Source organism: Danio rerio, chromosome 14 (genome assembly GCF_049306965.1).
Source record: "Danio rerio strain Tuebingen ecotype United States chromosome 14, GRCz12tu, whole genome shotgun sequence".
NCBI lineage: Eukaryota > Metazoa > Chordata > Actinopteri > Cypriniformes > Danionidae > Danio > Danio rerio.
The window spans coordinates 18,365,776-18,392,004 of record NC_133189.1 but is presented as its reverse complement, the minus strand read 5'-3'; the positions used below and the strand labels follow the sequence as shown (position 1 = coordinate 18,392,004).

Genomic DNA, 26,229 nt, shown 5'->3' with positions numbered 1-26,229 from the left:
ACAGAAAAAATGAATCATACACATCCCGCCCACATTTACGCAGACGTACACATGAGGTAGTTTATTGGTGGAGAAAGCAGTCACTCACTTAATAGTGACATTTCATTGGCTGAAAGAATTTGCCTATCAAACTGTAAACGCCTCTTTCTTCTCAACGTTACGTCGTTGACGTACAGCAGCACTTCTAGCACTGTGTTCCATCTAAACCGCAAATAACAAGTCGCAACAAATAAAACCATAAACTCGTTATGAAGTTTAATAAATATAGGTTAATAAAATAAATAATGTAGGGTTTATGATAATCCGCAGTTTAATTGTACGCTTTAAAACGCAGGGCCTCGCTGTGGGTCACTGAATGACCGCTCAAGCAGAAGAAACTTACCCGCGCTGCTGCATGTGCCCCTTTCCAACAGACGCGCAGCATGCTTGCCACTTCGGATACTGAGTGTTGGATTGAAGATCAGGAATATGCCACTGGTTTCAGCAACACATCATAAAAGTGAACAACCTTAACAGCAATTTCGTCCCAGCACACTGTAGATTAGCTCCAGCACTGGCGGTGAACGTAGTGACAGAGCAACGCATGCGCGGTAGGCACACCCAACGTGCTTAATACGTCACGAGTTCACAGTAAAGACGGAAAATAATTAGATTTATTTGCTTCTTATTTGAAAATATGCTCATACTTTTAGTAAATACATGGTTATTGTTATTATAGATAGCTTGGAGCTTTCGTTGAGATCGCTGAAATATAGGTAAGTAGCCCTTGCAAATGACAATTACTGGCATATGGCATTTTCTCAATAATCTTTAGTAACACTTCACAACAAGGTCCCATTAGTAAAAATTAGCTAATGTATTTTGTAAATTTAACAATAAGTAATTTTTTTTCAATATTAATTGTTGTCTATACAAGATAGATCAGTGAAATGTTCCCATAACTTTAGTAACTTTATTTTTTATTATATACAGTACTATATTGTGGATGCTACCATGATCAGTTATTGTAGGAGATATAAGGCTATATATATACCTAAAATCTATGTCTGTGTAGGTTATGTGTGATTTATGTAATATAGACCAGTGTTTCTCAACCACGTTCCTGGAGGACCACAGTCTCTCCACATTTTCCATGTCTCCCTTAACCAAACACACAGATCATAAGGGCCCGTTTTTTCAAAAGGTTTAATAAAATAGATCTGGATTTAGTAATCCTGTTTTTGCGATCCGTGATCACGTAATCCAGTTTACTATTTGAGTTTTTCAAAGCAACATCGGATTGGATCAATCTGATCCGGATGGGAAATTTTCAGGATCACTAAATGTGGATAACCAGTGCTCAAACAGGATGGGAAATCACAATGTAGAACTATAGATATTTAAAGTGCAACAAGTAGAATGGCCAGTGTGGGGTCAATATAACTTTATTTTTATTTGAAATTAAAACACACACATTTAAAAAAAATAAATAAATAAAAATTTAAAACGAGAAAAACCCCACCCTATCCTCTTCCAGCAGTACGCTCATCTGAGACCTACAACACAAACACTGTACACTGAGGATATTTATAACAAGTTTCAAATATAGATGTATTGAATAAAAAAAAAAAAGACTTAATGTCTAACCTTCACAATAATTTCAGTCTTCCTCGTCTGATGAGGAGAGACCAGCTAGAAGGCGAATCTCAAGTATGGCCTTGGTTTGCTGCAATTTGGTCAGTCAGAGTCAGTTGTTCCTCTGCCAGATGAAGTTGTGCTTCTGCCCTTTCAGTCTCTTTTTGCAATAGTTAAAAGTGATTTAAAAAAATTGAGATTCTCATTCTTTGCATTTTTTTTTGTTTTGTTTATTCTGTAATCATTGCATACATCCCTAATAAATATTCTGAAAAGAAAAATATTTTACCATTGTGATTAATATATTTATAAATTAGTGACAGAATCAAATTTCTTGTTTTTAGTCAATTTAGATAGCTGTTTGGGGGATTATTTTATGAGGCCAAACTCTTTCTACTTTGCTGTAGGCCTATACTGAAAGGCTGAATACGATAAAGCCTACCTAATCACTGTAGCCTAATGAATGAACAAATACAATTAAAACCTTATGAATAAATAGGATATCTTGTAAGATACTGCATGATCCAAATATAGTAATTATTTGATACTTTTTTAAAGTTTTCATTACATTTTGGGCATAAAATCCATGCTGAATCCACCCTTCTGAGTTTAATCCAGATTTTTTTGGATCGAAGTGATCCAAATCCTACAAAAAAGGTCTGAAAAACCCAAACTCAAGGTTTGATCCGGATCAAAATCAAGATTGGATTACATAATCTAATCTGATTTAGTAATCCATTTTTTTCTTTTGAAAAACCCATTTTCAAGATTTGTTCCAATCCCTTATCCAAAATCCTAGTGGATTACTTTTAAAAAACCGGGCCCTGCTCATTGGAATAGACTGAAAGACCGGTAACTGGTCTGACAGACAAAGGAAAGATCTAAAACATGCAGTGCTGGTGGGCCTCCAGGAAAGTGGTTGAGAAACATTTGATATAGACATATTTGCCCCCTATAGATTATTGGTGTAACATGCTCTAAAATGGTAGAATTTAACTTATTTCAAAAAGTAAATTCATAGATACTATACCACTGGTGAGAAAGCAGGACTTTATTGAATTTTAATGTCATTACAGGTAAAGGTTCCCAAATTACTTTTACACCCTGACAAACAGCAAACGTCAAAGTGTAAAGTCTTTATTAGTGTTAATGGCAAAATGCTGTTAAAAATAACAAAACATGCTCCCACAAGACAACTTTATTTGAAGATGGAGCCTTTAATTGCATTTCAGTGCCTAAGCCATTTTCAATTGCACAGGGCCGTTTTACTCAAGTAATGTAAAGCTGTAATTCCTTACAAAAAAAAATTTAATCATATTTACATGCCCAGAGAGTAAACCTTATATAAAGGCTCACATCTCCTAGAATCTTATTCTCCCCGATTAATTTTAGACAGATTACTCACATTTGGAAACACACTGAACACAAACTGTGATTCTCAGGTACAGGAACATATGGATTTTTCTTTTGTTTTATTGGGATGTATGATGTGTGGGCGCTAAAACAGAAGCTTTTCAACTATGTGTGTTGAATCTACCATTAAGTATGTTATAATTTGCATAAATTAGCATTTTCTTTTAATTTTATTGAAAAATATTGGGAAGTATGAATTTAATTAATGACTGTGCAAGTTAAAACCACCAACAAAAACCCCAGGAACCCATGTTATGAATCTATAGACTAAAGATGGACACATCAAGTCATGTTTTTCCTTTTTTTAAATAAGTGCAGGAAGCAAGACGTAAATGAATCACGCATGGGCTATTCTGGATCGAGTTGTTCAGTTGCACGTTGTCGTACGGGTCTCTTCTTGTATGATGGCCACCGGCACACTGGGCAACAGTGCCGCCCTCCAGCCAGCCAGACCACGATGCACTGCTGGTGGAAAACATGGCCACATGGTAGACCCATGACAAGGCAATCCGTTTCAAAGTTCTCAAGACATACGACACACTCGGTGCAGTGAAGCATACCACAAGGCCACTGAGACCAATCAGTATCCTGTTCCTCTCCACCAGACCAACTCTCTTCTGACTTGGTTGCAGCTGAACACCCGTAATGATCATGAAGAACGTCTGAACTGCACTGATGCGCTTCCTTGTTCCCACTGGAGTCCTCATTTTGGTTCATCGTGGCTTTCTGCCGTTTGTCGCGGTCTGCTAGGTTGGAGCCTTCAGGCTGTAGGAGTCTGAACTTCCAGGTGGGCAGGTTCTTGATGTAATCTATCGGAACAAGTGGGCGAAGCCAGAGATCTGGGAATGCCAACCTTTCCAAAAGGAAATTAGGATCATCATCCCAGTCTGACTCAAAGTTCTGGAAAGAGGCAATAGGATGTACCAAGTAGCTGGTGTACCAATCCCAAAGACTTGACAGCCACTCTAGGTTGTTTGCATTTTGGTCTTCGTTGCTACATCTTCTTTTTTTCTCGAAGTAGTCGATGAGAAGGCCATGGGCTAGATAAGTGCTGAGGAAGAGAGCTGGATGAGAAGAATAGAAGGTCCAGTCTGCCCGGACCCATGAGGCGATAGTAGTGGTGTCTGCGTAACGCAACAATTTCAAACTGTATTCGTAGAAGCTATCCAAGTATGGAAGCTGCAGAAAACCAAGGATTGGCAGCCAGGAAATGATAAGTAGGGAATTATAAGTGCCCAAAGTGCTGATTAAAACCACAAAGCGTTTTATGGTGGCTCCCTGCGTAATGAAAAGGTCCATCCAAGCCATTAGATTGACCATGACCAGGCTCAAAATGAACAAGTCATTGACTTCTGGCTGCACGGAGCGAAGAAATGTGTCCATGGCGTGCAAGGAGATGAATTCCCCAGTGCTATTGCCGTATCTGTAGATGCCTTCTGGTGTTTTGAGGATATATGAGGGCATTTGCTGCACCCCAATTTCCTCCAAACAGGTGTTGTTGTCCCAGTTGCGCACATCAACAAAGATGAACTCGATGCGGCCCGTGAATTTAATGCTGAGAGCTGAGAAGAACGCAGGAGGCTGAAGCAGTCTGGCAAATAAGAACATCTTTACTGGTTGCTTTTCCATTTGATACCAGTCGTCCATTAATTGATCGGAGTAACGGACTGTTTTGATGCGAGAGGCGACATGCGCAGTCATCCATTTAAATATGTGCTCTGTTTCAATGCGTCTGCCGTTGTACTCCTTCAACATGACCTTCCCTTTGGAGGCATAGGTCTGTGGGACAGACATGATTAGGGTAGACTTCATCCAGCCCCGCTTATGGCAATACCTAAGGCGAAACAAAAAACGGGAACACTTTAGTGTATAGCTATCAATTCACACTATTAACAAGTGGCTTTTTACCTGCCTATTATTTAATAATTGGCTGTTTATTAGTTATTAAAATGTATATTCTGGATTCCTACTGTTATTCAATACCTAAACCCAAGTACTAGCCTTATAGCTGTTATTAAGCAGCAAATTATAAGTTTATTGAGCAAAATGTCTTGGTTAATGATTAATAGGGCGAATTGCACCCAAAAACCAAGTGTGACCAAAATAATTATCTTAGACACTAGCTACTTTTCCATCCGTCTATTTTTACGTGCATTTTGGAGATACGCAAAAAAAAATAATAAAAAATCGGTTGATGGAAACACCAAAATGTGCATAAACTTGGAAATTGTGCATTAAAAATGCATGCGCATAACTGAGTAGAATACACTTTTTATTTGATAAGAAAAAATGCGCATAAACTATGATGGAAACATTTTTACCACACAAATTCCAGTAGTAAAAAAAGGTGACTTGATATAAGAGATAATGTGATGGTAAAAATGTGTGTGAATGCACAAACCAGCAAGCTGACCACATTGTAAAACATCTAAAATGTTGTTTTGGTCATTATAAAACGCCTCAACCATCTCAGTATTAGTGTTATTATATTAATAATGACCACCAGAACTTTCAAAGAGCATCTGAGTTTATTGTGTCTCGGCATCGTCTTCAAGGTGAAAGTCATTAATCGAACAAGGAAAAGATTTACGTAGCTTCTCCTACCACAGTAAATTCTGTTTTTACTGTTGATATTTGGCACCAGTTAATCAGGAAATGGCAATTTAGTTCTCTTTGACTTGTTGGATGGAAACGCTGCTTTGTTCGCATGTCTTTTATGCGATATTCCTGTTTTGCGCATTCATTTATTTAGTATTTTTGGATGGAAACATAGCTAATGACACCTCCTCTATTATGAAAATGTTTAAATTTTAAAAACTTAAATTATTTATTTACATATTTCTCATGTGGCTTAAAGTAAAATAAAGAAAAGAAAAATGTTTGGAGAAACAAAGAAAATAGCAATAAAAGCAAACTTTCTTTTTTAATTACTATTATTAGTTTTTTTATATAAATTAGAATTCATATTAGGAATGCACAATAGATTGGTGGCCGTATGGATATCTGATGGTAAATGCTATTTAACCATTTTTGATTCCATTCAGATGATCTCCTGGTCTGGCGGGAGCACTTTTAGTGTAGCATAAATCACTATTAGCAGCTCACTCATAAAATTTGGTGCCGTACTATGGCTGCAGCAGATGCAATGATATTAAGCAGCGCTGTTACCTGGTTAGGGGACTATTTTAAGGTGTATACATGCAGAATATCATTGCACTAGCTACGCACAGATATTATTACATTTTTAAAGGGCTATAAAACCCCCTCTAGCGGTTCAAGTCTACTTCAGAATTTTTTCAAAAAATGCTTCATGATCGGCGTGGAGTGCTGCGAGCGGAGGGAGGAGTGGGCATCGCCGGCAGAGCAGGGGAAAAAGAGGAGAGCGACCATCTGTTGTCAGTTGGCTCACAAAATGAGACACAAACCGTGAGGAGATGCATGATTTTATAGTTTACAAAGTTAAAATGTAAAGAAATAAACAGTAAGTAACTTAATATCTTGCTACATTTGTTATTCGTAATTTTATATACACATAACCACAATTTATTATATCATTATAAAGATAATCATGTTTATATAAACACTATAAATGAAGAGGACTTATCTACTCCTGAATCCCTGGGTCTGAATGCAGACACAGTGAATAGCAGTGCAGCAGGTCGCTTGCCCTGACTATTTCGACCATTAGCCCTGCAGGTTATCTGGGGAATTTTAAAAATAGGTGAACGGATATAGGCGATGTGTCTGAATGTTAATGAACTAAACTGATAAAAGACAAAGTCCGCCTTTCTCCAATTCTCGTACAGCTCTCTCGACAAAAATGCTTCTACAAACCAACAGCTTTGCTGTATCGGCCCTGGCAGCATCGTGTAGAAAAACATGCAACAAATTCAGTGAATCATGGAAGCAGGCTCTCGGAGTAAGTGCTCTCATGAATAATTAGGATGCAGGGTCTTCTCATAGGATAAGAAAACTCCGCTGTGAATAATAATGAGAAACCGATGTGTCATTACTCCACTAGCAGATGCGAGCTATGTCACCGATTTTTATCCCGAAAAATTATTTTAAACCCGGATGATGAAATTAGCTGACAAAAGCTTAAAATCATCCAATTTTCCCCACAATTGAAGCTTACAGGTACTAACGTTGTCTTAACTGATGCTCAACACACACACAAATCTGTTAAAATCTCAAGAAAGGTACTCCAGGGTGTCTTGATCCCTTAAGAACCTGGCACATTCACCATCTTGCACATACATATACACATTTTCAGGAACCTGTGTGGTAAATAATTACCCTAAAAATTTTATTTTGAACACTTATTTAAATTAAAAAGCATATTTGGATCAGATGTTACCCATGCACTGCATTTCTAACATGCCATACTAGGCTTACAGGAATGTGAAAGTCTGCTAGAGGCTAAAAATATTGCTAAAAAACAAAACTGTGAGTCATTTCTTACCTTGAGTCACTTGAGCAGTTGAAAGTGCCTGTTCGAATGCCAAACTGAGAAACTTTCTGTACCATTTTGCCCCAGTTGGCAGTGCTCAGCAGTGGATTTCTATCTTGGGCGATTACCTAAGTACAAATAGAAAATTATTTACATAAAAACAAATTCTATTTGTTGAGTGTCCTTGTTAAACCTTTCATGTACCTTCTTTAAAAATAACAGTAAATTATGAATAATTACATGCAGTCAACTCCTAAATCAAACAAATGTATAATCCTAACTCTGTAAGAACATGTTATAAATTATTTCTCAGTATTTAAATCTATATTTACATGGTAACAAGTATCCTGTGAAATAGTGTAATCCTATGTTTTCATATTTTATGTAAAGAAAAACATGCATCGTGTAGTAACATTTATACAATAAAACATACAGAACTAATAAAGGAGAAAAAAAGTTACTAAATAAAAAGATACTAAATTACACTTTATTCTTTACTAATACACACACACACACACACACACACACACACACACACAATCTTCCTAGCATAAAAACAGGAGACATTATTTTTGAGTAAAATGAGTAGGCTGTGGTTTCAGTTTCTGAACCGCCTCAGAAGATTAGTTCACTGAAAAATTAAAGTTTTCACGCCCACCACATCATTTCAAAAGGAAGTAACAGAAGAATTTCAGCACAATGAAGACTGCATGAGACATGAAGTCTACCTTTTAGGATTTTACATCTCTTTTAGAGATTACTATTACCTATTGTTGTATGGCCTAAAATGGAATTCATATTTTGTATGAGATTTCTCCAATTAATAATTGTCGGTTCTCGATGACATGATTTAGATGAATAAATATTTGCAGGATTTTTCAGATGAACTACACCTGTGAATTTAAAGGTGCCCTAGAATGCATTGATACAACATGTTAAATTGTTCTGTGATGTCTAAATAGAAGGCATGTGGTTAAGGTAATTGCAACAATTCTCCAAAAACTGTTTTACAGGTCCATTTCCAACCCATAGGAATTATCTCTAATATGATTATGCCAGGTTTTGACCACTTTTGGAAGGGTTGTGAATATTAATAAGCACTGCTCTGATGCTCATGCAGCTCATGTTAGTGCCTGTCTCTCTCTCTCTTTCTCTCTCTCACACACACACATACATACACTGTGATGTACTCTGAAACACACATGCAAAATAATCATACTTCAGTTGTCAAAGTTGAGTAACCTTGCTAAATGGTAGAGAGGTTTATTTTAGCTAGAAGGAGCGAGCGACAGAGTAAACTAGTTTGCTTCATAGAGGTAAAGGTTGTTTTATATTCGGATATTCAGACATTCTCCTGAATAATATAATTCCAGAAAAATATTATTTGAAAATTGTAAATAGCGAAATCATATTAGCAGCAAATGATCGTTAAAGTACAACATTGTTCACAGTGAATTACATAGTGTTAATGTTGTTTAGAAGTCATATTTGCATGCTAATTCCGATCGAATATTCAAAGTAACATGGTAAACAAGACAGAGACTTCTAAATGAACAAATATGCGAATATAAAACCAACTTTACCTCTATGTTTGCTTCCAAGTTGTGAAGGCAATAAGAATATAGATGAGTCATATTTTGTGATTTTAACATACTTAAAAAACACATTCAGGAATTAACTGAACCTCTGCAAAGAAAACAGATGTGTTTTATAAAGTTCATTGGTTTTCATTCACCCTTAAATTAGCATTTTTCAGCCGTCTTCATGTGTTTGTTGCCTCATTACAAACATACACAAATTTAAACTAACAAAAGATACATAATATTTATGCCTGTTCGGAGTGGAGCTAAATAAATGTAAAATCTGTATATCCTGCATTTTGCATTCTGTGCATGATGTAAACTAATAGGACTTTGTGGTCATAAATCTTAAAAGAACTGATTCTCTTCCTTAAAGCCTGCATTGTTTTCAAGATAAGAGTCCCACATACATAGTAAGAATTAATGCAAGCTTAGATAGGGAATTTGATAAATGTTGTAATCTTACTTGGAAATCCTGTGGCCAATCAAAATCTACCTGGCTGTGTATATTAATGATTTTGTGTGTTTGTTGGGATTGACCTGTTTTTTTTAACCAGGGTTTTACACCCACCTATACATTAATTTTGAGTTTGAGGCTCACGGTACATTATTTCCATGTACTGAACTTTTATTATTCAACTATGCTCAGGTATATATAGATTTATATTTTATGGCAGATTTAAGTTTCTGACATTCAGATTGAGGATTAACACCTACCTGGACTAACCATATACCATCTTTTGTGTCTTCCACTAATTCATAAAAGTGCATTTCTCCACTAAAAGTGGTACTGGAGTCAGATCCTGCTTGCTCCTTCTCATTCTTAAGAGCGGAGTAAAGCTCCCCCTGCATCAGCTCCCCTTCAAAAGCAAACATTATATGATCATAAACTGAACTGTTACATCATATATTATCTATATAATGTCTGTGAATGTCACAGAGTTGGGTTCGAGATATTTACCCGAATTTTCCACCAGTTCCCTCACGTCCCTCTTCTCTGCCAGGCCGGAGTATCCCAGTCCACGACACTCCAGGATGGTCTTGAGTTTCTTAAAACTCAGTGTCACCGGATCCACCAGCTGAGTGGCGAAAATTCCTGTTTCATACCAGACGATGGCTTCAAAAAAACGAGCCAAAATGAATAAAATGAAAAAATAAAGGAGCAAAAAGAAGAGTTTCCACCACATTTTCTCGCAGAAGGAAGTTTTCGCTGTGAGCTAGCTGATTTGCATTGAAAGTCCAGTAATTTGAGGCACTGGCGCTCCTTTATACGTCTAGAGGCAAACCGTGCAACAAATGACTTTCAAAGCTGAAAAGAATCGTTTTCATCGCATATTACAATTATATGGAGGCTGCGCGTCAAAACAACCGCATACAAACACCTTCAGAAAAGAGACCTTTAGCAGGCCAATGTGTTTTGGTCCCCAGTGTTGCGCATAAAAGCTCGTAAAAACAGCTGTCTTCTTTTATTTTAAAAATTACTGTCCCGACATATTTGACTTCACGTGCAGCGAAAACGACAGTTTATTCGCGATTCTGGAGAATGTTGGGGTTTCTGTGCGTCTGAGTAGTGTTGTCTGATAGCTCTGCCTGATGATCAGCTGGTGCGCATAACAAACTGACGTCACACAGATACTTCCGGTGCAAAATTTTAGTTACTGAAAAAAAGTCAAACTGTAAACAATTCATTTGCCAGAAGCAGAATTTGCGTTTTTATTAATTTGCACCGTGTTTTTATTGTGCAATTAACAATTATTTTGCAAAATTATAATTTAAATGATAATTTAGATCTATATATATATATATATATATATATATATATGTACGTTCATGTTTTATTATAGTTTTTATTCGTTATTTTTATCATGTAGCTTGTGGTCTTAATAATAATTTATGATTATTGAATGTTACATGTTTCAGGTCATCAATAAAAATGCAAAAAATAAAAGCCCTCTCGATTTAAGAAACTTATTTATTTTTGTCAACTATTTTGCAACTTTATTGTAAACTCAAGTGTACATGATTATATCTGACCATAATGCGTGGGTTTATAAATATTTTCTACATTTTCGATATATATAGTAATTATTAACAATTAATTGTCTTAATTGTTAATATTAATTACTAATTATGTTTGTAATTGGTTGTATTAACAAAAAACCTGTCATAATATATCATAATATCAAGTGCTCATGAAAATATGCCTTCATGGGAAAATGTATTACTATAACTATTATATATATATATATATATATATATATATATATATATATATATATATATATATATATATATATAACTCAAGACTTGATTGCAGTAGGCCCGTCACCAAATAAATTCACAGAATATTTTAAATTTAATTACTTTAAATATTATTAATAAATATTATATTAAATATTATTATTAGCTTATTTAATTGTTATAATAATAAATACACAATTGTTTAAAATATTTCAAATGCTGTTTTATGTTTTGTATTGTAAACATCAGCAATGTGTCACAAAATAAAAGCCCATGTATTTGTCTCGTGATCAGTCTAAATCAGTACTATGAGTTGACTTTGCGCGTTGCAGCAAGTAATATTGACTGCTCGTCGCTAATGTATGTTTTAGTGTGAGCTCGTATCGACAGTTAAGCGCAAATCCTCGAATTATTGTCGATGTTTTTGTGTCAGATGAAGGGAGCGGTCGCGTGAGCGCGCAGGAGGGCGTGATGACTCTGACGCGTATGACGTGGCGAGCTGGATCAGCCGAACTCTCCTTTGCTTCAATAGATCAGAGTCGCTCTTGGCGCTTTCAAAACAACATTATTATTCGAAAATGGAGGTAAATACGTGCAACATCCAAGTGCTTCTGCAGGCAGCTGAATATTTGGAGCGGAGGGAAAGAGGTAACTAAAGTGCCGTTTCTTTCTCATGTTGTTTGCATTGAAACCGAAGCCGTTTCGGTCAGTCGGCTGTTTGCTTGTGTTTACAAATCTAATCATGTTTGCGTTAATTATTTCTTCACATACGCATTGTGCGTGTTTTGTTTGTCGCAAATGTTTATTTGTGTGTTCGTGGAGTAATAAACAGGGCTTTATTGTTGATATTATTATGTTTGGCTGGCTGACCTACATTTCAGTTCTGTATTGTACACAAAGGCGCGAAATCGTCATAGATTTGAAAATATAGCAGCGCTGCCCGTTAGCTTGCTAGTTACAGTACAACAACAAAGACTCCGCGTATTTACCAAACAACACATGTAATCAAGTCGGAATTAGTTTATTTCTAAATTATGTCAAATAGGTCGATGGCGCCAAAATCAGAAAGCGGTCTCTCACACAGCTGATTTGATGAGATGCTGACGTAAAGCTGATATCTAACGTTACCATTGTTACTAATAGTACAATCATGCTGATCTTATTAAACTGTTTGGTTTTTGTTTATTGTTTTGTCTAACGATATATTGTATAGAACGACTTATTTGAAGCTTGCATATAAAGATCTATAATGAAAGGAAGTGGGCTGGTCGTTTGATCACTCGTCTATTTGTATTTTTTTAGAGGCTGAGCACGGTTATGCCTCCGTTCTTCCATTCTACAGTAACGGAGTTTCTGATAAGAGAAAGAAGCAGAAATCAAAGAGCCATTCATCACCAGGGAACAGCAGGTGAGTGTGAGGTGCACAGACGAACGCGCCCCCGTTCTTTTGTCCCTATATATAGCTATTGTACAGCTGTCCCTGTTAAATAATAGGATTATTGATTTATTTAATAGTGTTTACATCGACTGTTACATGTCATTTAGATTGATTTAAAACGGTAGTTCATCCAAAAAGGACACTTGTCCTAATTATACGCTAAACACTATTATCTTGTTCTAAGCAAAAACTAACTAAACGACGCGCTAAACATTGTCGTGTACTAAACACACGTGTAACGTTATTGTTCTCTGTGCGTTACCATTTAGTTGATTATTTTTTGGGGGTTATTATGTCATCCATCATCTGAAAGCCCCTCCCCCTCTGTAATGTGAAATGGGGCAGTGGTGCTCGCCCGCTTTTCAGCAGTGCTGTTCTGGAAATTTTTCCTGTTCATTTTCCTGTACAAGTCTTTGCTGTCACACGTCATTTTAACGTACAATAAAATGTAATCACCACACTCTACCGGATAAGTTTGGTGCTTTGACCTAATTTCTTTAAATGATTCATTTACTGAACAATTTCTTAATTCACAAGGGAAAAGAAAATAACAAATGTTTCGGCTGTGTGCCTTTGTCGTGATTCCTCAACTTGTGCTGCTTAAATACTCAGTCATTGACAATAATACACGTCATTATCTATGAATTTAAGCTCAGTAAACTACTTATTAGTTAGTAAGGTAGTAGTTGGGTTTAGGTATTGCTAACACATTATTATTTAGCAGTGAAACAAACTAATCAGCTATGAGGAAAATCACAATATATAGACAAACTTAGCTTTTTAGCCCACTAAATACAATTTCTAAATGGCTTCACAGCTAATTCTGCTATTGTATGTAAATTTTCTATTAAACATGGTAGTAGGCATGGGACCATAACCGTCGTTTTTCAAGGTTTTAAAACCGCCAAAATGTTCTGCTATACCGTTCCCTTAGTATATTTAAGATTTTTAATTTACTTTTTTTTTTTTTAAGACAACAGTATTTCCATCAGAAAAGATATCCAAAGATGCAGTTTAAATTGTAAATAAATCAGTGTTTTTGAAAATAATGAAGACAGCAGAAGTTAATGATTTATTTGAATTATTCAACCTGACATGCTTACTGCTCCAAAATGTTTTAAATGTTTCTCAAAATAAAATATAATGTCTTCAAAGGATTTTTTTTTTTACCCAGACATTTTAAAAATCGTATATTAGAGCAGTAATCACAATTCCTTGATATTTTTATTTAAGGTTATCGTACTGTCAGAATCTTAATGCAGCCTATACCTACATGGTTGTTTTAAAAATAAGTTTAATTAATGTGAAAAAATATGTAAATCAAAAATGTATATGTACAATGGATAACAACAGAGTCACATCGGCTCTGTCTTTACAGGATTCTCAGTTTTGTCAAAATTTGTTTACTGGTAAAGAGAAATAGTGAAGTTTTTACTTCCAAGGATCTAACTTTTTTTTTTTGTCTTAAAGATGCAACAGATGAATGCATGAAATGTCCAATTTTCTATCCTTTTTCTGGTGAATCAAGTGCTTCATCCATTTATTTAAAAGGGTAGTTAGCCCAAAGAACTGCATTCACTCACTCTCAAGTAATTCCAAACTTATAAGAATTTCATTTTCTGTTGAACACAAAACAAGATATTCTGAAGGTTGTTGTAAAGAAAAATGTATCCGTTGACATCCATAGAAGGAACACTATAGAAGACATTGAGATTGTCTTTTTCTCGTTTCTCAATAAGTGTTCTTTTGTGTTCAACAGGTTTGGAACAATTAGAGGATCAGTAAATCAAGGCAGATTTTTTATATTTGGGTGAACTATCTCTTTAAAATGCACTTTTTTAAAATTGTGGAAAAGGAAAATAGAATCCAATGCCCATCTTTCATCTGTGTTTTTTTTTTTTTTGTTGTTTTTTTTTGTTTAATTTGTTGTTGTTGAGTTTTTGTTTACGGAGTTCACACTCATGTTGTTATTGATATAATATGAAGAACTATTATGGTAATACTAAGCTATTTGCTTCTGTTTTAGGTCTGTTCACAACGAGTTGGAGAAACACAGGTAAGTTTTGCACATTCTTTGTCTAAATTCTGCAATTTTATTTAAGATACCTACCCAGTTTCCAATGGCGGTGTCCACTAGTGGTTGAAAATTTACTGCATGTTTGGTCTTTTCAGTGCAAAAAGTAATTTAACTTGAGTTAACACATTTAGTCATTCTGATTTTATAGTGCTCGCGCATCGATTTGATTTCGTCTTGATTATTAGAGAGAGGTAATTGACTAATAGATAAAAGTATGTGTTTATTATAAGATAAAAAGGCATGCATATCAAATGAAATCACTTTTATTGTCACATCATCAGCAGCACGTGTGCTATGATGAGTGAAAAGCTTAGGTGTTGGCTCCAGACAGTACAAAATACAGATAGTGAAAAATACAGACCATGAAAATTTCTTATATTCGTTTATATCACTTTATTTTGACTTTAATTTTGTTGAATTTAAGTTACAATGTATCTACATGCCAACTAATTTATATTAGATTATAAGTAGACCGTTAGGTTGGGGTTAGGGTTGGTGTAAATTGACATGTACTTGCAAAGTTTCTTATAGTCAGTTAAATGTCTGTTGAAGGAGCAGTATCAGCAGATAATAAGCAGACAGTCTACTAATACTTAAACAAGAAGTATTTAGCATGTAGTTTTTAGTCAACAAAATGTCCAACAGGGACCAGCTAAATGAAGTGATACCTAAAAGCTTTTGCTATTGTGTGTTGTCTGAAGCCTTTGAGGCACAATCATCTATGAGAAAAAAACTACAGGTTGCATTTTGATCATGGATTATTTGGATTATTTTTAATTGTTACTATTTTATTGTTTCACACATGGGCTGGAAGATTAAGATTTATTTTATGTATTAAATAAAATTTTCAACTTTGGAGTGGACATGTGATATTGTGTGTGTGGTTGTAGGAGAGCTCAGTTAAGACATTGTTTGGAGCAGCTGAAGCAGCAGGTTCCTCTGTCCTCAGATTCATCAAGAAACACAACCCTGAACCTGCTCCGGCAAGCACAATTGCATATCAAGGTGAGCCAGCTTGACCTGTTTTAGCAAAATAGCAATGGTATTATAAAAAAAAGATAGGATTAAATGAGTTTTCCCCCTCTTATTGTAAGAAATACTAACTAATTAAGCAACTTCACTACTGCTATGTGGTACAGTTCAGCCTGGCTAAGCTCGTTTTAGTTTAGGTTTTCGAGTGTGTTTGGGTGAGGTTTCCTGAAAAATATCATCCAGCTCTATCTGGATCCAGATTTTGGCTAAAGCTAACAATGAAATTAGAATGTGTGGACCTATTTTGCTGACCACAAAGCTGCCATTTTAGGTGTCTTTTTGTAGTGGTGGTATAAAAACGATTTAGTCATGCAAACCAACAATACAGCAGTACATATCACAATTTGATCATTTATATTGTGCTCTTAGAACCTTGAGACAGTACTAAAAAAGTACTAGCTATTGAATGCAGTGGAAAAGCCCTCAAAACTGAGCTGTACCGAACTGCACGCACCATGTAGGTAGGAAAAGCGCCTTCATTTATCTCTATCCGCTTGTCAAGTCATAATATATCAGTGACGTATGAAATACTGTTTCCTGGTCCAAGCTGCTATTCATTTAAATTGAAAAAAAATATTCCATTATGACCACTTTTTAGTCATATCACACATTAAAGGGAATTTTATATAAAATCATGGTGTTCCAGAGTTCAGATCTCTGGATTTGCTGCATCTCAGACCCAAATATTGTAACAATTTATTTAAAAAAAGTATCTGATAATAGGCATGGATGTATATATTGCGATTGTGATTTTTGACAGTATTACATTGCCTTGTAAATGTTTATTATTACCATTTGTTTGATATGGCACTTGGACAGAAGCTGCTTCGCATGACGTTCCACTAAAGCAGATAACTAATTCGATATTTACATAATACTTTTGTTTTGTTTTTATTTTACTTTTTTTATTATTATTATTTCAATAGCAACAAAAACAGGCACAAATGGAAAAGAGTTTAGGCGAGGACAGCTAATTGACTAAAGCAATTATACATTATTGGGGAAGTATCAAACAAATCAGTGAAATACTTGAGTCCATTTGAAATGGTTTGCTAGTGGCTACTAGGGCTGCTCGATTTTGGGAAAAATTATAATCATGAATATTTTGGTCATAATTGTAATCACGATTATTCAAAACGATTACTGTTCAAGTCAAAATTATTAGCGCATATGAGAGTTTTTTTTTAAATAAATATTTCCCAAATGATCTTTAGCAGAGCAAGGAATTTTGACAGTATTTCCTATAATATTTTTTTCTTCTGGAGAAAGTCTTATTTGTTATATTTTAGCTAGAATAAAAGCAGGTTTAAATATTTTGAAACCTATTTTAAGCTCAATATTATTATTTATTTTCCTCCCTGCAAAGGAAAGATAAATAAATTCAAACTGTGCTTTAAGCATCTTCACTTTAAGAAAAACACTTTGGCTACAAAAGTCTTTCAGTCAAGACCAGCGAGGAATTTTCTCCTTTTGTTATTTGATTAACACTGACGGAAACAGGCGGCATCAGGAAAAGTGCGCTGTCACTTTAATGGTTTAGCTTTCACGTTTCTTTTGACCTTCAACTTATTTATTACACAAATGAGGGTTTATATGAATAGTCATTAAACACCACGTTTTGACACCTATTTGAACATTAAAGCGCTCACATTAAGATGACTTTAGATGTGTGTGCGCTCTGCTCGTCACAGTGTGCGACTGAGACCAAATGCTCACTGCATGCTTCTGACTGTGTGCGCGCTGCACACACACACACACACACAGGAGCATGCGGTTTAGTTTGCGCTTTTAAGAGCAACAAATATTTACATCTGGAAAGGGGGCGGTACATAATGGAATAACCGTTTATCTCGATTAATGGTTTTGAAGATGTTTAGAAGATGTTCTATAATACCTGCTGTCTGAGCTATTTTTTACTGCTTTAGAGTGAGTAACCTATCTGTTCATTGTTTTCACATGATGTCACACAGCCAATATGAATGACCATCTTGAGAGCAAAACCGCTCCATTGACAGCCATTGTTTTTTTTTTACCAGGATAAAGCAACTAAAAGTGCTAATTCTGGATAGCAGTACTATTTGACGATCTAATTAATGATATCTATACAATGACATAAAATTAAATTTTTTGAAACCCAAAAAATCAAAATTCTTGAAACTGCTTGAAAATGTATTGCTTTCATAATGATTGTTGTTAGTTAGTAACTAATACTAATTAATTACTTAAAACAAAATAAAAAATCACACTTAGCATGTGATTGAATTCTATTTTAGAGCATAAATGACTAATTCTATGTTGGACTTGGGAAACAAATTAAGGTTTTACTTATATAGTAAGAATTCTATTCTCTGATATAATGTGATGAAGTATGTATGTTTCTAAAAAAAAAAACTGCTGTCAGAAAATCAATCTCTATATTTTTTATTACAAAACAGAATATATTTATATAATATATTTGTGTGTACTGTGCATAATTATTTGTGTGTGTGTGTGTGTGTGTGTGTGTGTGTGTGTGTGTGTGTGTGTGTGTGTGTGTGTGTGTGTGTGTGTGTGTGTGTGTGTGTGTGTGTGTGTGTGTGTGTGTGTGTGTGTGTGTGTGTGTGTGTGTGTGTGTGTGTGTGTGTGTGTGTGTGAGAGAGAGAGAGATGATTTTAAAGATGTGACTCTGTTTGTTGTGAGGTAAAATAGCAAAACCATGACCAAATAATGCAAAAATAAATTACTTTATTTACAAAAGTGAAAAGTTAAACAGCAAAAATATTATGTACTAGTTGCAATCTTACAAAAGAAAATTGAGAGAAAAAAAAAAGAAATTATGTTATTCGGGAAAAAGAGGATGTCAAGCAAAAACAACATAACAAAAACTCCAAACTAGCTGAAAATTGCCCTCTAAACTACCTAATAGAAAATAATCCAACAAATCATCTTCAGTGATTGCACACCATTTCTAAACTATACTTTTAACAAAAATACATACAAAAACTTGAGCGAGTAGTGCTTCTTTCTAAACTGGTGTGTTTAGACAGTGGAATTTTTGGTAACTATTTTGATGGTCCATTTGAGTATTAGTAGACTGTCTTCTTATAATCTGCTGATGCTGCTCCTTCAACAGACATTTAACTGACGATAAGAAACTTTGCAAGTGCATGTCAACTTACCCTAACCCAACATAAGTCTTCTTGTAATCTAATTAGAATTAGTTGGCATGTAGATGCAATGTAACTTAAATTCAACAAACCGACCATCAAAATAAAGTGTGACCGAGTATTATGCGTGGTGTATGTGACATGACATCCAACCTCCTTAATTCCCAGGGGAGTTCAAATACCAATAATCAGATATATCATATATATATATATATATACATACATACACACACACACACACACAACACAAGCCAAAAAACACACACACAGAGCAAAAAAAAAAAAAAAGCAAGCAAGACCAAAAGCAAGAGAACAAGCTTCCCCACTTGTGTTCCTTTAAACTTTAGGCTTCCTTTGTGATTGGCAGTGAAGGTGAATACATCACAGAGTAAAGAAAATTGACATCTTCACAGACGAATGGAAAACTGAAGTAGGCGATCCTAAGAACTTTGACAGAGAGAAAGATCGATAGAAGGAAAGAGAGTGCACAAGCAAAACATACAGGCACATACATAGGACCGTAAAAGTGTTTGTGTGTGTACACTTATATTTATGAAATGTTATTTATTTATAAATTAAACATTTATATTTATTACAAATTATACATACAGTTGAAGTCAGAATTATTAGCACCTCTGTTTATTTTTTCCCCAATTTCTGTTTAATGCAGAGAAGATTTTTTTCGACACATTTTTGCCACGATGACAGTAAATAGTATTTTACTAGATATTTTTCAAGACACTTCTACAGAGCTTAAAGTGACATTTAAAGACTTAACTAGGTTAACTAGGAAGGTTAGGGTAATTAGGCAAGTTATTGTATAACAATGGCTTGTTCTGTAGACCATCAAAAAATATAGCTTAAAGGGGCTAATCATTTTTACCTTTAAAATGCTTTTTTTTTATTTTTTATTTTTTATTAGAAACTGCTTTTATTCTAGCCAAAATAAAACGCATCAGACTTTCTCCAGAAAAAAAACATATATATTATCAGACATACTGTGAAAATTTCCTTGCTCTGTTAAACATCATTTGGACAGTATTTAAAAAAGAAAAAACGGGGTTTAATAATTCTGATTTTAACTGTAAAAACGTTTAAATATTTGGGTTTATTATTTTTTATTTTTGTTTTGTATTTTATATATTTTTTATTTATATGTACACCATATTTAAACACATTTAGCGAGTGCCTGCACACATATTAAGTAAATGCAAATCTTTATTATTAATGTGATTTTATCTAAATGTAATAATTTGTCAGCACAAGTAAATATATAATTTACCACAGTGGAATGCAGTGCTTAAATTGGAATTGTATATGTGTAAGAACCAGTATGTTCTATAAATGGTTTAGGGTTTTGGTCTTCCATCAAAGAGCTATGTTGCATATCGTTTTTTTGGAATCACATTAATTGATCCTGGTGATGCAGAAGGTTTAATGTGTGTCCTGCTGTGGGTTTGCAGAAACTGCAGGAGCAGGACGAGCGTGCCAAGCTGCTAAAGGACCGTCTGCGCTGGGAGCAGAGAGAACTGCGCACACGGCTAGAGAAACTGCAGGGCGGATCTGAGAGGATGCGAAACGACAGCCTCGGTTCAGCCGTGTCCTCGGAGAGATCTGATTCTGAGAGAGGTGACCATCGCACCACATCAGAGATTCTCAAAATGAGCTGTCAGGGTTAAATGTTTCTATTAGGCTAATAATCTCTTAAGTAATTTGGCTAAAATATGCTAATAAATGGGAAATTTAAATTTGCTGTTTATTTGACTCAACGTCAAGCTTGACTCAAGAAAGCTTTCCCTCAGGATATAGATTAGTTTTTTCAGTGTAACATTAAGGTCTTATTTGTTTTATTTCCACTAGAATAAAAGCTGTTTTTATTTTTATTTTTTTTAACATTTTAAGGTTAGGGCAATTTTATTTTTTTGATAGTCTACAGAACAAACCATCATTATACAGTAAATTGCCAAATTACCCTAACTTGCCTCATTAACCTAATTAACCTAGTTAAGCCTTTAAATGTCACTTTAAGCTGAATAGAAGCATCTTGAAAAATATCTAGTAAAAAATGATTTACTAATTATTATTTCATGGCAAAGATAAAATAAGTCAGTAATTAGAGATAAGTTATTAAAACTATTATGTTTAGAAATGAGTTGAAAAAATCTTTGTTAAACATAAATTGGGAAAAAAAATTATTGAAAACAAGAATTGAAAAGCTAACATAAGGCTATAAACGGGCTACAGTGCCTTCAGGATGCTCATCTGTGACGCCAGCGCCACCCTGCTACAGACAACTTTTCAAGTTTATTTTAAGAAAAATGGCTCATGATAACGATTTACTATCTCTGTTTATTTTATTATAATCCACGCTATTTTTTATAAACAAACACAAATATGTGAAAAACATGTCTGTATATAGACCTACATGCCTTTTTAACATGGGTGATACATTTGATTTGGTTCTTATAAAAGTTTTAAAAACACGTACTGTATGTTTTTTAAATGTGGCTATATAGGATTATCATAAGATATATTTAAATTAGGGTATCACGTGCATGCATACAGCCCGCTTATCATAGTAACATGACAGAAATGAAGAACAAGTCTATCAAAAGCCTGAAAATCATCACACAGTCACATATGCTATGAATTTTAAGGAGGAGTGTAAATAATGCAGTTATGACAGAGATAAGTGTGTTCAGGTGAAAACAAAAAAAAACAATTGATCACGTTACAATGATAGCTAATATGTATGTATTTTTACACATTTATTCACACATTTGCATTACTAAGAGTAAGCAGTAATCCCATAAAATCATTTTATTAAATTAAATGATCAACATCCGCGCCAGTGGTGTATTGGTTAGTGCTTTGACATATGCACTCTGGTGCTCACGCCGACCCAAGTTTAATTCCCGCCTTGCGGTCCTATGCTGATCCTTCCCCTCTCTCTGCTCTCCATGCTTTCCTGTGAATACTCTCTACTGTCTTATCCATTAAAGGTGAAAACCCCGGAAAAAGAAAAAAAAGATAAACAAATGAATCTGTCTTGATGCTCTCTACAAGTGAAGGCATTATCTACACACAATATAAACTCTCAATAAGAAAAATACTATAAACTATAAAATACCATTTATTAAATAACATCCAAATGTCCAACAAAAGCAGGCTGTGTTCCAGACCAGTTCAGCTCGAGGACGTATAATGTCTCCGACATTGCCTGTATTGCCATTTAGCAACTTGATGGCAACCGTCTTTTTTTAAAAAAGTGTAACAGATTTTTTAAAAATAGTGAAGTGTTTTATGTCGTAGAATAAAACGTGAAAGTATCTTCAGTTTGTGGTAGCCACAGACTTTAAAGGTGCAGTAGGTGATCTGCCAAAATGCTAACCGCTTAGGATATTTAGACTGTAATTCAAAGCCACACCTCCTGAAATCACGACCGCACTCACCGCGTCACAACAGCAGACAACCCACTAGTTCATGTCATTTGCCAGTTAGTGTTTGGCTGGAGTGCAGGAATTACATTTCTTACTAATCCACACTTACATGCTATTTCTGAGCTAATATTGAGAGTAGCATGGTAAACAGTATAGGAAGGCTGTCATTGTTAAAAAATGAACCAATGTGAATATAAAAGCAACTTCAGCTCAATAAAGCAGGTTAGTCAGAATAGCGCCATTTACTGATGTTTTGTTGTTAAACTAAAAAAAACCTACATTATCGATGATGTAAAACATCCCTTATAAGAATAAAAATAGTCACATCAGTCCTTCGCCGGGAGATTTCAGTGGCTGAACAACACGTCGATATACACGATATATAAGCCATATATATCACAACACAATCTAACATAAGCTTAGCCTGACTAAAATCGTTTTAAAACAGAACATTACCTGTCTAACAGAAATACTTCAGCCATGGTGTCGTCCTTCCTCCAGCGTGCAAAAGTAACTCCAATATTGATTCAGGATATTCAAAAGTTTCAATTCAGCCTTTGATTTCACCGCGTCTGTGATTGTCTCGTGAGCGTGCAGCGCTCATGCAGGCTAGCACGCCTGAATGGCGGATCTGTGTGAACAGATGCGAAGAAGTCCGAATCTACATTTGCTGACAGACAGCTTGACCTACTCAGCAGAATTATGGGAGATGTCAGCCCGACAATATTTAATTGCATGAACATTTTTGAGTTTTATGCCTGACCACGAATATAAAAATACATATAAATAAATTTAGATCATTTACTTTAATCATTACTACTGAACTGAGAAGCGATTTTAAACCAGCAAAACAAAAAATGTTCCTGAAGACAGTCTTCTACTGCACCTTTAAGCCATTTAATCGAAATCCCATTCAAAAAGCCTACTGACTTTGGGACGAGGGAACCAGAGCCGCTAAAATGCTAACTCGCTTCCTGGTTTTTGCATACAAATTGACGTCACAGTTCCTCTACTCTATTACAGTGTGACCAAATTTTTCGCAATAATTGCAATTTGTGCCAAATTTGACTTTAAATCTAGCATTTGCAGAATCGCTAAATTGTGAAGGGGGCTGCTCAACACAACAGCTGCCTGTTGTTCTGTACATTCTAGATGATGGAAGTTCTGCTTTTTATTCAGTTAAAGACAGGGGATTTGATCATTAGTTTAAAGTGGGAAGCCTGCAGTCATCTAAATTGCTGATGTCAAGTGTTTTTACTCTTGCAGAGGATGTGGAGATTGACGTGGAGAGCATGGTTTGGACTCTGGAGGCTGATGCTCTGGGTTCTTCTCATGCGGGCGTGGACCACAGCTACTCTACCTCGGATCACGCCTGGTTATGATTTTAAGAGGACGACAGACTCCAAACCCCGAAAAGTTTGATGGTCTTTACCATCATTATCACAGAACAGCCTTACATTTGCTGACTTTAAAAAAAAAAAAAAAAAAACATCAGCCACAAACTTCTTCCTATAAGCACGACTGGAATTTCTTTAGTGCAGTGTATTCTGTACACGAACGACATTATGGTGCTCTAGTTTGCTACACACTCGATGAGATTCAAGTGTAACAAGTTTGCTGATGATTTATTTCAACGGAATGATTTGTTTGGTTTTTTTGGAGGACTTGTTATGATCACATTGTGCTTGCTAGTTGTTTTCTATCCAGCTAATGAGCTTCACTTCAGGGTCAGCCTGCAGTACACATTGGCTTGCACTTAAATATTCCGCTTATTTAAATTTCTTTCATGTCAAGTTTTAATACGTTGCACAAAGCATGAGCACTTGCGATGTGTGTTGTTTGCCGATTATGTCCATTCATTTGCTTTCAGCAAACTTTGATGTTACTTTTTTGTTCTAATGGAAAACCGGGGAGGCTAATTCAAAGGTTGTGCTGCAATTCATGTTTTCTTTTTGCGTTTATGTTTGCGTTTAAGTTTGTGGGGGATGATGGTACATCTTTTCACTTTTACTTCACCTTTATTTACTGTTTAGGTTCACTCCAGTGAATGAAAGTCGGTGCTATTCGAACACCCCGAAACAAGCTATTATGTTGAGCCCATGTTTCAGAAGCAGACAACAATGAAGTGTTTTATTCTATATATATATTTTAGGATTTAATTTTATTTGTATAGTGGATTTTCTGGATCCTCTTTCCCCTATAATGTGTTAGTCTGCTCATGTGAACATTTCCTCATTATTTTTATTGTTTGTTTTTTAACGCATAACTTTAAACTGCAATTCAGTATGTTGGTAGTGTTGACAAAATACATGGGCTGTATTTGCAAATGGTTCAGTATCTGCTCATATCTGTCATTATGCAAACTATTATATGAACATGCCTTTCGTGTTGTTTGTACAGCGATTGTGTTTTAATGTACACAGCAGAAATGTACATTGTATATACAGTTCTGAACACCAAATGCCTTATGAACTCTTCGTATGTCATTGGACCAGGAACCCCTTTGTATTTATGTCTCTCCTTGTATTCATATGTAGCATTTTATTATTTTTTACCAACATAAGCCTTTTGTACAAATAAATATTTTATGTATTTAATTTCACTTGTCGCTATGATTTAATTATTTATTTTTTTGGATGTTGTAGCACAAGTATTTTTATTTATTTTACCAGGAATCTCCCATTGAGATACAATATCTCTTGAAAAATAAAAAAATACGTCACAACACAAACACACAAAAATAGTATAAATCATAATCAATTGTTAAAACATGCATTGTTCTAGGCTGACAATCTTAAAAAATAATTTTAAGTATAGCGATAGATGGTAATATCTTGTAAAAGGTTACACTTTGATTAATCTTATCTATCTAATCATATATATATATATATATATATATATATATATATATATATATATATATATATATATATATATATATATATATATACATATACATGATAAATTATATCTAATTAAAAACATCTAAATTAACCAATTATTTAGGCCTATCAAGCTTTTTGAGAACATTTTTGTCTTTGAAAATGTTCTTGGTATGGTTGCTTGTCCTGGGTTTCCCTACTAGGTTCCTGTAGTCAACAGTGCCATCTCGTGGTTTGAAAGAGGTAGGATTTGCCTACGCAGATTTTCTGAATGAATTTGAGTTTAAACCTTAAACAGTCCAGACAGTGGTTTACTTCTTTGTTGAAGGATTTAGTTGTTTACCATACACTGGAAGTTTTAGATTCTTATTTGGAGGATTTCTTAAAAAAAAAACTTCATATTTTTATATTAAAATGCAATCAAATTAATGAATTGAAATAAAGGGATAGTTAACACACACACAAAAAAAGTCATCATTTACACTTGTGGGATTTAAACATTGTAAATTTCTTTCTTTTCAAGATTATTGTATTTATTTTATTTTCACATTTAACACAATAATGATTAGAAATCTTCTTTGTTTGTAATTGCAGTCAAAATTAGAACATTAAAGATGGCAGGATCATTTATTTAATTATAACTTGTAAGCGATTACTTATTTTTATTTTTGTCCAAGGCTGTAAGTACTAAATGTTTTATGAAATAATCAATTCATTTCATTCAAGTGTTTTAGAGAAAGTAGTTTCACACATTTCAAGACAGTAAGAGTGCCCCCCCAAAAAAATATGTTAATCATTTTTATTACAAAACATTTAACCAATAAATATTTATTTCTTCATGTCTATAAGAATTATTATTTTGTTTGTCTCTTTTTTATTTAAATCTTAATGTCTCCAGGATTTATTCTTTTTTATG

General features: G+C 34.6%; 3 protein-coding genes across 7 annotated transcripts in view; 1 reads left to right on the top strand and 2 right to left on the bottom strand.

The window, feature by feature from the left end:
- immt (inner membrane protein, mitochondrial (mitofilin)) overlaps nucleotides 1-585 on the bottom strand; it is a 28,439-nt gene extending 27,854 nt beyond the window's left edge. Inside the window, exon 1 of one of the 2 annotated variants that reach the window (XM_005157191.5) lies at nucleotides 383-585. In XM_005157191.5, coding sequence (XP_005157248.2) covers nucleotides 383-424 — 42 coding nt within the window. In that variant the 5' untranslated portion in view covers nucleotides 425-585. 2 annotated transcript variants of the gene reach the window in all.
- A 2,062-nt stretch (nucleotides 586-2,647) lies between these two features.
- Nucleotides 2,648-10,625, bottom strand: rnf103 (ring finger protein 103). The gene is given in 4 exon segments (NM_001004600.1): nucleotides 2,648-4,861; nucleotides 7,490-7,605; nucleotides 9,775-9,917; nucleotides 10,019-10,625. Coding segments are annotated over 4 exon segments (1,971 nt in total). The 5' UTR covers nucleotides 10,245-10,625; the 3' UTR covers nucleotides 2,648-3,375.
- Nucleotides 10,626-11,777: 1,152 nt separating this feature from the next.
- mxd3 (MAX dimerization protein 3) lies at nucleotides 11,778-25,028 on the top strand. 4 transcript variants are annotated; one of them, XR_012389418.1, is made up of 6 exons: nucleotides 11,778-11,946; nucleotides 12,601-12,706; nucleotides 14,763-14,792; nucleotides 15,704-16,306; nucleotides 20,455-20,620; nucleotides 23,698-25,028. XR_012389418.1 is itself a non-coding variant. In XM_073921282.1 (6 exons), the coding sequence occupies exons 2-6, from the start codon at nucleotides 12,616-12,618 to the stop codon at nucleotides 23,811-23,813; spliced, it is 459 nt and encodes a 152-aa protein (XP_073777383.1). In that variant the 5' UTR covers nucleotides 11,778-11,946; nucleotides 12,601-12,615; the 3' UTR covers nucleotides 23,814-25,028.
- Nucleotides 25,029-26,229: the final 1,201 nt, after the last annotated feature.